The sequence below is a fragment of the Chinchilla lanigera genome, unplaced genomic scaffold (genome assembly GCF_000276665.1).
Source record: "Chinchilla lanigera isolate Chin_1 unplaced genomic scaffold, ChiLan1.0 scaffold00018, whole genome shotgun sequence".
Taxonomy (NCBI): domain Eukaryota; kingdom Metazoa; phylum Chordata; class Mammalia; order Rodentia; family Chinchillidae; genus Chinchilla; species Chinchilla lanigera.
Genome location: NW_004955419.1, coordinates 12,624,295 through 12,636,418, shown reverse-complemented (window position 1 = coordinate 12,636,418; position 12,124 = coordinate 12,624,295). Strand labels below are relative to the sequence as shown.

The window sequence follows — 12,124 nt, the reverse complement described above, 5'->3', positions numbered from 1 at the left end:
TAGTTTGGGCCCAGGTGTTCATCTCGGATTGCCTTCATTAGACAAAACTCAAGGTGAAAGTAAACCTGGAGCTGAGTTTCCCAAAGTATGCTCAAAGCAAAGGAAGACGCCATCCATAAAGGCGATTCATTGTCAAATAAGTTTGGGAAATAATGCCTTCTTGGAAATGCACAATGCACAATAAGATGTTCTAAAAAGCCCTGTGGTCGAAGATCCTGTTTAACTCAAGATTTCCAAACTTAAGAAAGTGGAACTTCTCACCAAGTAGAATCTTTGATAGAGCTAGTGATAGAGCAAGCCTTTGGGAAACACAGATTTTAGGCTATTCAAGTTGTTAATGTTGTATTTCTCTATGAATTATTAGTCTTGAGAAAATGACGGATTTAGTCTATGTTGCAGAATCTCTCTGATATTAGTGTTTATCAACTTAAAAAGTACCAACTACAAGCCCACCGGGTAAGTTTGTTACGATCACAGTTGAGACTCTGAGATGGTAAAAGATTTAAATACATTTTCAAAATATACTCATTGGTATGTTGCTTCCGAGAAGGCTGAAATATAGCTAGGGTCAGCCAGGATGACCACAAGAAGAGGTACTGTGGAGTAAACACACAGGAACTATGGGCAAGACATGGACTAAACAATTTGGGACACCAAGTGCAAACGATTTGACCTTCTCATTTCCGGGATGGGAGTGAGAGAGCTCGTTAGATACACAAGACAAGGGGATTGTAGGGAGAACACGAAATAACAGGCCACATCTATGGAGAAAACAGGGAAGATGGACAAAAATGTTAAAATCATGAAGATCCTGGAGACAGACCACATGGAAGGGAACCAGGAAAAGGGAGAATGGCTCATTTGAATTGAAATACCTGTAATAACCTCAGCCCTCAAGGGCTTGGTTTGGTGCCCTTGGGTGAAGCCAGAGATCATAACCTCATAGCCAATGCCAGTTATGAGCCCTCTAAGCTCCAGCTTCCTCTGAGTTCCTGAAAGTGTGAATTCCTGGGGGTCCAGCAGCTTCCCAGAATCCACCACCGTTACTAGAAAGCTCTCAAAGGCATTCTCCGATGCCATCCAGGAAACTGTGAACCCGTAGGGATTAATGTCGGAAATGGTTAGGTTTTCCAGAAGGGGCAAGGCCTCTGAAAGAAGGGAAGGTGAAAATAACTCAGGTTAGCAGCACTGGCTTTGCTAGCACAGCACAAGTTTCCAAGAACACTGATGGATTCCCAATGAATCACCACATGTGTTTCACATTCAGAGAATGAGTATTTAGTAAGAGTTTATTAGATGTTGGATATTGTCATCTGGTGTAATTCTCTTAGCAAGCCTAGGGGATAGGTGTTATTCCCATTTTACAGGTAAGAAAACTGGGTTTCAAAAAAGCTGTTGACTTGGCCAAAGTCCCAAGCTAGTACGTGATGGATCAAAGAGTTTAGCTAAGCCTGACTGCAGAGTACATATTTCTCTCCATAAAAAAGACGCCTTGTATCTACCTTGGGTTTGAAGGAAATTGCCTTTTTTGTTTGTTTGTCTTTTGCAAACAATCTTTCCTTCTGGCAGACTTTGTATCACTTTTACTTCACATTCTGAATCAAGTTCCTCAGGTCAATTAGTAGCACATCCTCACTAGCCAACGTAAGAGGAGACAGTAAGATTTTTTTTTTTAACTTTTCAAAATTAACAGTTTATGTTTATGGCCCCATAAAGAATTTTAAGATTTGCTCATCTTTTGTAGCTTATTTTACTGGATAAAGTTAGAAAGCAAGGATGTGTGCCATCATCCTTTATCCATTCATTCGTCAGGCATCTGTGTCTCAAGCACGCTGACATCATAGATGCCAGGGCTCTTTTCACACACTGGGAGCTCAAAAAAAAAAAAAAAAAAAGGCTATGTCAGCCCAGTTTTCATCAATGCTTCTCAATTGAGGAAGCCTCACGCACATTCATTATCCTATTTAACAGTCACAGTGATATTGTAAGGTTGATATTGCTACCTGCCTGGTCCTTGACTTCTATAACACTTAAGAAATGGAAAGACCATGAATTATCAAAGATCATACATCTAACAGGTAGCTAAGCTAGGATCCAACAGGGTATTTTGACTCTGAGTTGTATATTCTGTCTATATCCTGAACCAGTGTCTAATTAGTAAACCCCTGCAGTGCTGGCAAGTCCAGCGACATAGGCAGGATTAGTGGAGAGGGTCCAGCACCTCCTCTGTAGTAAAACAACATTCAAAGATGCTAACTGTATTTACTTTCTATTGGAGGGGCAAGGGGTTGGGAGTTCCATGGCCAAGGCTGGTTCAGTGGCATCTAGTTTAGAGCTTTCTTTTCTACTGGAGCTATGGAAACTTTCAAAGAGTAAATGATCTTGCACTAATGCCTATGGACTAATCCATGGGATGTAAAAAAAAAAAAAAAAAAAGACGTTTAAAAAGAAGTGTTTGGTGATTGAATGAATAAATGGACGAAAGCTCCCATTCCCTAAGCAGAAACTTAAGTTTTGCTGTGGCTTGGACTTCCTGTAGTTATTTTGAAGCACTTGATGTTTACTTTCAGGCATTTTTTTCCATGTAAAGAATTCCCAAGAATCATAACTCTATCAAAGACAAAAATGAAATAACACACTGTGTAAAAGTCTTCTTGGGGAGCCAGACAAGGATCTCAAATTCCGTTGCTTGGTTTTGTTTAGATAAGCGGGTCTCTCTTTGATAACTGGCCTCTTTGCACCTCCCTGCCTTCAAAGCAGCTAATTCCAGTAAAAATGAGGGCTTTCAGGCTAATTAGTCAATCAAGGACTTGTTTTTGCAAGTTCCTCCTGTTCATTTTTTTTTTCTTTTTTCAATATGCGTCTTTTAAAGCGCAGTCTTTTCACATCATGGATTAGCAGAGACAATACGGTAACTAGATCTAGGATTCCTGCGACCTCAGCCTCTCTTTCTTCTGTCAGTTCTGTGGGAGGTCCCGCAGGAGGCTACAAGTAAGGGCCTGATGGAGTCTGCGGCCAGGCCTCTCCTTAGAGGCCACGGAGCATTCAATTCATAGCTACTCCTCCCAGCCTCCTTAAGAAATTATGATGAAGGCTGATCTAAATGCTTTCACTCACATTAGATAACCCAGCAGGAAAAAAATAAGCACTTTTTAATCTTATGTGAAGATATAGTCTACGTTCTCTTAAAAATAATAGGGAAGTTGTGGTTGCATAGCTTTGTTTTCTGTATTTTATCTTGTTATTTGTTTATTTGCAAAACTGGGGCTAGAACATAAGGCCTTTTGCATGCTAGGCAAGCGTCCCACCACAGAACAATACTCCCAGGCTTGGTGGTTACTTTTACCGGAAGCACTTGCTTCATATTGTTAGCTGATAGCAGAAATGCTTGAGCATCTATAAAATGCTCACTGAATGCCAGGCAGGTGCATTTCATCAGACTGGCCTAACCTCTGAGACAGGATGCCAGACACGCTTGTGAGTGCCCACATTCCATGCATAAGGGAAGTGGTGATCGAAAAAGGGAGAAACTTGCCAAGGTTACTTGGCTAAGAAGATGTGGAGAGGCTCGATTTCAAAATCTTCACTTCTAGTTGCCATACTGCTGTGACATAAACATTTAATTGTGCTTATTGATGTGCCTTACTTACAGTAATTTAGACACTGGAAGAAACTTATTTAATGTGAAAGTCAGATAGTAAAGTCTGTTTCTTCAAAGAATGGAGGACAAGAGACTGGTAAATATTTCTGAGGTTTTTTCAAGCTGCAGATTTTGGTAAATTGACATCATTTGCAGCCTTCATGATTGACTAAGTATAGGCAAACATTGCATTATGTAATTCTAGAGCCAGAGGGATAGCTCAGCGGCACAGCACCTGCCCGGTGGGTGTGAGGTCCTGAGTTTGATTCCTGGTACCAAAAAAATAAAATAAATAAACTCAATAATGAAAAATCATTATGTAATTCAAGGAGAAGTTAGAAGTTAAGTTCCATGAATGGGAGATTTAATTAATCTTAGAATTTATCTGCCAGAATTTATCTGAACCTTTACCAATCTCTAGTTCTTGTACTTTGAAATTGAAGAATAATGTTTTATTTAAGGAAAAAGACTATTATATTTCTAGGGTAGGCAGCTTATGAACCGCCTTTACTTAGCATGATTTATGGACAAAATACCTGGTCTGGGCTTTTACTAACTTAGAATTCACTCTTTAGCCTGAATCTCCAAGCTGTGAATAAGGCAGTTTATAAAACTGGTCAAAAAAAAAAAATTCCCTGAAAGTTTTATGCACCTGCTGGAAATATTGTATCTACTTTTTAAATTGGCCGCCAAGAGTAGCTACTCTATTCCTCAGAAGCTCACAGGTTGGGGTTTGGATTTTATGAATGCTGCATTGCAACTTAAATGTCCATCAGGGGATGAACGGATAAAGAAATGACAGTGAATATGGGGTATGCACAATGGGGTATTAGACAGCCTTAGAAGAGAGAGAAGTTCTGTCATCTGCCACTTTCTAAATGAACCTGGAACACATTATGCTAAAGGAAATAAATGGCACAGGAAGAAAAATACTGACTTCACTTATATGGGGAGTTGAAAAAAGTTGATCTTTTTTGTGGGGAGGTTACTGGGAATCAAGCTCAGGACCTTGCCCTTGCTAGGCAGGCCCTGTGCTGCTGAGCTATATCTCTAGGTTAAGAAGTTGAACTTATATAAATAGAGCATACATATATTAAGATGTCACTTTGTACCTCATAAATATAGACAAATGTATTTTTCAGGTAAAAACAAAAATAGAGAAGTTTACATTTAGAGTGAAGAATATATATTGGGTTGAATCTCCCTGTAGAATGCCTAGTTCCTTTCCACCTTTCCCTGAGTTGGGATTCTGAACAGACGAGTGAGAACCTTGGAATACCTGTAATGACAAAAGCAGTGAGGGGCCTGGTGGCCTCACCAGCCCACGTGGTCCCTGCCACACTAACGTCATAGGCAGTGTTGTCCACCAAGCCTGTGATGTGAGCTTGCTGTGTGTCTCCTGGGACTGTGAGCTGCTGGGACCCATGCAGTGAGTGAACATCGCTCACATTGATAACAATCTTTGCAAAGAGCCCAGCTTGAGCGGTCCACGAGACGTTGAAGCTGTCAGGAGTAACATTGCTAAGGATTAGCGTGCCCAGCTGTGGCTCTGACTCTGAGTGGGAGGGAACATAGACAGAAAGAGAGAGAGAGACATTATTAGAGGAGGCAGATTTCTCCAGAATATTGCCATAGAAGATGAATACATCAGTATGATATTTGCATAACATATTTGCATAAAAGATATATTGGACCACATCAACACCAGCATTGTTTGTAACAGAATATATTGCTTTTTATGCAAGTATGGGTTTGTATGCTTTTAAGGGATAGGCATGACTATGTGCTAATCCCTTATGAAGAAAAATGAATACACCATTAGCATGATAGGTAGGCTTAATTTCCTGAAGATTGTAATGGAGAACTAGCCCTATAAGATGTCCCAAGAAAAGACAGTTTTCTCACTGCAGAGCATGTTCAAATTTAAAGGCTCTGATGAGCTGCTTCTGTGGATAAATCTATTTAATTTTGTTTAGCCCAGTATTTCATGAACTTATTGATCAATGACACCCTGTCTCAGAATATTCTTTGAAAATCTCCAGGAACTAGTAGTCCACTGAACATGTTTGAGAAAATATCCTTTGGCATTTTCTTTTTTTTTTTTTTTCCCCCCTTTGGTTTTTTTCCAGTACCTAGAATTGAACTCATGACCTTGTGCTTGCCAGGCAGGTGCTGTGCCGCTGAGCTAAATCCCCAGCCCCTGGCATTTTCTTAGTGTTCTTTGATCTATTTGGATTGACAAGTTAAAGACTGCATCCATATATGAGAAATTCTCCAAGGCTACTTAGAAATACAAATATATGTATCATAGAAAAATGTATGTCTCACCCTAAATGCTAGAAAGATGAAGATGGCTTCTATTTAAAAAATCTTTGTGGATGTAGAAGAGAGAGGAAACTTGAATTAAAACAAAGTATTTTTTTTTTTTTAGTTAGGAAATTTCTTTATTAATTACTTTGGTAAGATGGAGTAAAAATTTCTCTTGCTCCTTAAATGATTTAATGTAAGGGACATTATGCCTTTTTCACCTGGGGTGTACATGAAGTTGGTCTCCTAAATGCTCATTTGTCATTTAATACTAATACTAAGAGAAGTTCAATCCAGACTATATTTTAGAGAAAGACGACAGCGTTGGAGGACTGAGATATTTGCAATGGGATTTAGCACTGGCAAATGGCAGACTACTTTTCCTTACAGCTCTCAAGTTGCTTTACTTCAGCTACAGTATTTGGAGCAAAGAAGATGCTCATTTGGATAAACATTTTTTTTTTTTTTTTTGGTACCAGGAATCAAACTCATGACCTCAGGCTTGCCAGGCAAGCACTTAAGACACTGAGCTATACCCCAGGCCCTTGGATAAACTTTAACTGCACATTTGTACTTTAACATGAAGTCCTAAACTCTCTGAGGTCAAATAGGGCTTGGCTTAGAAATAGAATATAGCTGTATAGGATGACAAGGAATTTTATACTTATTAATTAGTTTGCAAAGCTAATGTAGCTTTAGCTACAGCATGAGTACATTTCTTCAACCATATAACTGATAAAATCTTCAGAGTGGAATTCTGTTCTTTCTCTATCTTTTGCTGAAGAAGCAACCTCCCACATCAAGGATGTGTGCTGTGATTCTTTTCATGCTACTAGATAAAGATCGGCATTGTGAACACATTCGCTATGCAGAATAAGACCTAGGTACTTGAGATCATTTTACCTTTATCTAACTCCCAGAGGATACAGCTAATCTGAAATGTGAGATACAAGCAAAGAACTCAGAGAGAGAATGCTAGTTAGCATGTGTTCAATGTTTCATGCAAGAAGGGATATTTTTCTCCCATCACTTCTAACCCTTCTAACCCAGAGAAACAATTCTTTGACAAACTGTCGGCTTCTGGGAAAGACAGACATGTTAAACATTTTAATGCTCTGAATATTTACCACATGCACCAAGATTTGTACAAGAATATGAACGGAGAAAACATTCTGACTCTGGAACAGATATCACTGGATGGTGACACATGCTTGACACAGTCAGTAGCACAAGAGACCAGTCTATTTGTAGGGAATCCAGACAAATGAAAATCCCAAGAACAAGATGACAGTACTGGGTTCTCCCATGCAGTTCTTAGATTGTGATCTAGCATCTCTTTTAAGCATGCTAGGAGGACCATTAATTAAAATCCTGGTACACAAAGAGACACTTTAGATTGTTTTGACCAAGGAATCAAAAATGTCATGCATGTATTTCTATGAATATGACACAGGTGAACGTTGATTGGAAAGACACGACAGAAGATCATGGAAGGCATTACAAAGGATTATTCAAGACCAGAGGAAAGGATGACTTAGAAATTCAACCAAAGCAAGTCACGTTAATTCTATACAAACAGTAGCTCCAGATGGGAGTGAGTACTTGAGAAAAAGAAGTTGGATGCTGAAATTCCTTAACTTGGGGTGAAGGTTATTTTAAAGTTTTCAACCTCTGACTTGGTTGGCTTCATCAAACTTGAGAAGGATCTGGTGAGATGAGGGAGGACAAGTTGGGAGTTCAAGTTTGTGGAGAGAGAAGAACCCTGATGGGAAATACCTGTGACTGCTTGGACCATCAGTGTCTGAGTGTTCTGCTGTCCAAGTAGCCATGGAGATAGACAGTGTAATTAGAAGAAGCTTTGAGGTTGGTGATGACAGAGCTGAGGGTCAGCTCAGGCAGGGAGCGTGACACCTTCTCCTGGGGGCAGTCAAAATTACTAACGTCTACAAGAAAGCTATCAAAGCCAGCCTCCCAAACTTCCCAGGAGATGGCCATACTTCCCCAGGTCACATCTGAGACAATGAGGTGCCTAAGGACAGGCCTGGCTACTACAGCGAGAAGAAAAAATATTAAAGTGTGTCAATTTATACCGTTATGGTAAAAAAACCCCACGTAAGACTAAATCCATAACATTTTCAATTTTAACTTCCAGTGAAAGGAAATTGTCTTTTCTTGCAAACTAATCTGAACCAAATAAATACGGGCAACTATCTTTCTCCCTTAGATATACTTCAGTCAGCTGAGCTGCGACCTAAATGATACTGCCACTGTGCCTTCTCTGGGGACTGCCCTGATAACTGCGCAGTCTTATGTAGAATAAAGACAGACTGTCCCTCAGCCACAGGCAGCCTAAGTGACAGATAATTTTGGTGGTACAATCTCAACGTTTTTCTTGGATTCCCCAGCAAATGGAGCCCCCTTTGTGAACTATAAGGAAAAATTGTGCTGTTTGTTCTACAGGTATCTTTTTTTTCAGTGTGTGATCTTTTAGTTTACCTGTTAAGGGAAGGCATTGTCTAAAAGGAGCTAAGAATGCTATTTTGAATAGAAAAAAGTCCCCTTTCTACATTCACAGAGTTCCCCTTTACTACATGACAGAAACCTTAGAATATATTTTCTTTCTCTCTTTCTCTCTCTATATAAGCCACATGATATGTGGTATCTGTACCACACTCGTATCTATATCTGTACCACACTCATATCTATATCTATATCATCTATATCTGTATCTATATCTATATAATCTATCTATATCTATACATTCATATATCTATGCATTTATATATCTATATATCTTTATATGAGCATGTGTTGTGTACATGTGGTATCACACATACATACATACATACCACAGAAATCACAAATGCAAAATTGGATCTTTTCCTAAATAAGCTCTAGAAGTAGCGTTGAAGTTGGGGTAACCTGGATAGTATGGCTACCTCCTGCATTCATCTGTTCTTTCTCTTCGTTTTCCCAGGTTGTAACAAAACACAACACTACAAGTGATTTTCCTAAATCATTGGGATGTTCAAGTATGAAGAGATGCATGGCTCTAGGAAGATAAAGATACTAGGATAACACACAGAAAAACATAATTTTAAAAACTTCTTTGGCTGATGTAGATGTCTTTCCAAGCAGAGAACAACTGTGATTATAGCTTTTAAGCTATCAAAGGGGAAAATTCTTATAGCTTTTAAGCTATCAAAGGGGAGAATTCTCTGGACTCCATATGGCAAAGTAAAATTACACTTTACACTGCAAATATTCCGGTCAGTGAAAAATCAGGCATAGGGCTGTATGAAAATTCACAACTGGGCTGCTGTTGGGAGAGAGTTGAGTTAAATTGTGCTCCAGTCCAGCATCACAGGAGAGTTAGGGTACTATGGTTTGTCCCTGGGCATGGGGAGCAAAGAGGAGCCTGGCTTCACCCTGTGGACAGAACTGTGGAGAGAGGTTTTGGAAAAGGGAGGACGCATGTGTACCTGTGGTGGCTGTGGCACTGATGGTTTCGGTCCGGATGCTAGGAGCAAGTCCAGAGAGGTAGATAATGAAATCAGTACTAGGGGGGAGCCCTGAGATGTGGGCAGTTCGTTCACCGCCGGATATATTATATTCCACCATCTGCTGCAACCTATTGGAATCAATAATTTCAATGGTAAAGGTCTCGAAGATCCCATCAGTAGCTGTCCAGGAGAGATTGAAGCTCTCTGGAGTTATGTCAGAAACATTTAAGTTTCCAATTTCAGGTTCTTTGGCTGCAGAAAAAAAAAGGGGTGGGGTGGGGTGGGAGAGAAGAAAAAAATACATTTGAGTTATTCACTTGGCTGTGTTTTAAGACCGAAGTTAATAAAGCCATTGCTGGGAAGAAAGACCTGATCGGTCAGCGTTATTGTGAAATGAAGCCATTTTACTGATCAGTGCCGATGAGGGAAGAGAAAGGGGTTTTGTTAAGGGATATATTTAGTGAGGAAAGTATTGCAGTTAGACTTCCCTGCTTTGCACTTGCCACTCGTGCTGTAGCCCTGGCGAGGTCCCTTGAGGGAGAAGATTGGCTGGATGAAGTCAGGGGGAGCTGCTTTATCTCAGCCACACCTGTCTCCGGGAGCGTTGCCTAAGGCTGTCTGGCCATTAGTCAAAGACATGAATCCTGGCAGTTTCCAGTCTCTTGAGCTGCACCCAGGAGCCCAAGGTTACTCAAACACCTCCCTCGGACATCTTTTGCTTTGAGAGCCCTCCCACCTGTTCAAATGAAGGCTAAGTCATCTGACACTATTGCCCTCCCAAGGTACTAGTTTGAGGCATCTGATTATTTGACTTGAAGGGCTTCATAAATTTTCTCAGTGTAATTCTTATGTGTTTTCATACTTCAGATAAGGGCCAGCCAGGTGTTCTTACACTGTGTTAAAAAAAAAAGAAACTTGTCCCCTTGTAATTGCATCTGTGTGGGCCAAGAAGACTAGTACTGGGTTGCCAACCGAGAGAGTTAAGCCAACAAGGCAGTTTAAGCAACCTTCTAGCCAAGAAATACTATTTTGTGCTGGAGATGGTCCTGCTAGCGCTTCTTTAAGCAACAGGAATAAAAGATGTAGAAGGCAGGCAATGGCAGGGTTTGTGAAACTTGTACTGTCTCTTTAGCAAAGCAGACAACCCCTGGTCTCTGAGACCACCTCAACTTATCTGTTGAGACACCGATCAGATGGGGCTGTGGCCCTTCCTCTCCCTAGGCCAACTCATCAGAGGCGAGAATGCAGCTACCAGTAAAAAGAAAAGCACACAGATGTATAAAAATATGAATGGCATCCAAACCACAAGGTCTGCAGGAAAGATCAGAAGTTGTGGGTGATTTCTCTGCCTTCTGGGAAGAAATGGTTTGTGGGTGTCAGATAAAAGGGCCCTGGGGGCACAGTGAGGGCAGCCTCAGTGGTAATTTCTGGGCATTTTAGGGTCACTGTCCATGAAGCACTTGCCTGCATTTTATGTCTGTCTCAGTGAGGATCGCTGAAATGACTGAGGCTGAACTGCAGGGCTGTGCTTTTGAATGAAGGATGGATGTAGGTTTGACATGGGAGTTTAGTTCCATAATTATGTAGAAAGGGAGGAAGTCAGATGCAGTGCAAAGCAGCGCAGCCTCTACTGAAGTTCAAACCTACTGGGGCAGAGGAAAACAGTACTGGAGGGAGCCTGATCACTTCATCAGGCTCCCAGGGAAACCCCAGGCCTTGGAACTGGGGAAAGAGTAATGAATAAACCCTAATGCAGCCCCCTGGGTGTGGGGTTGGGCGTTTGCCACCTTGTCTAATACTCCAGGAAGAAAAATCCTTATTCAAAGAGCAAAAGGGCTATCAGTTCTTTTTCATAGTCATAGCCTGGGACATTCCTTGCTTCAAATGCTGCTGAGTGTATTTCTGCTAATGAATGGCTTTCTCTTTGGTACAGTTTCCACTTATAATTGTGTGATTTTTTTTTTTTTTTCTTTTTGGTCTAGCAATTTGCTAATTTGATGTTCTAACAATGACTCAGTATCTGAGAGAATTGCCCGGAGGAGGAGGGTAATTCAGTTCTCTTATTCTATTCAGTGCATTGTAAAGAAATATTTCTTAAATGCAAGAACCACAGGCCCCATGCCCTTGAGGGATTTGGAAATAGTAAAGCACCATTTCCAAGTGGCAAACGACTTGCTAAAGAAATAAACTATGCTCTATTGGAACTCATCAGAGGAGAAGGTGGGCTTTTAGTTAGATGGCTTCACTTGGAGAAAAGAATTAAAAACCATCAGATTGATTCCAGAAACGCAAAGTCCTTATGAGAAGGAGATGTTAGCATAGGATTGGCCAGGCAAAGCACATTGCTAGAGGCTGGGGGACTGGAGGGCAGAAAGGGCAATATGTGTGTTGCTCATCATTGCCATGCCAAAGGCTTTGGACAAGGGCACAGCGTACAGGGAAGTTTCGGAGCATGAATGGCCAGCAGCTGAAGGGAGAATGGAAAGGATTCAGTGGTAAAGAGAAGCTGACTGCTCATTCCATCTCTTGAAAAAGAAGCAGGGAACCTTGGGGATAAAGCATGGACAGTGGAGGAGAAGGTACCTGTGGAGGCCTCAGCAGAGAGCACCGGTGTTCTATAGCCCCGGATCACCCCATAGATGGAGACTCTATAAGGAGTGGCAGCCTTGAGACC

The 12,124-nt window shown here is 40.9% G+C and overlaps 1 protein-coding gene across 2 annotated transcripts in view; it reads right to left on the bottom strand.

The window, feature by feature from the left end:
• Tnc (tenascin C) overlaps nucleotides 1–12,124 on the bottom strand; it is a gene marked incomplete in the record, with an annotated part of 93,278 nt that overhangs the window by 26,479 nt on the left and 54,675 nt on the right. The window contains 4 exon segments of one of the 2 annotated variants that reach the window (XM_013513252.1): nucleotides 876–1,148; nucleotides 4,920–5,195; nucleotides 9,430–9,702; nucleotides 12,034–12,124. In XM_013513252.1, the coding sequence (XP_013368706.1) occupies nucleotides 876–1,148; nucleotides 4,920–5,195; nucleotides 9,430–9,702; nucleotides 12,034–12,124 (913 nt within the window). 2 annotated transcript variants of the gene reach the window in all.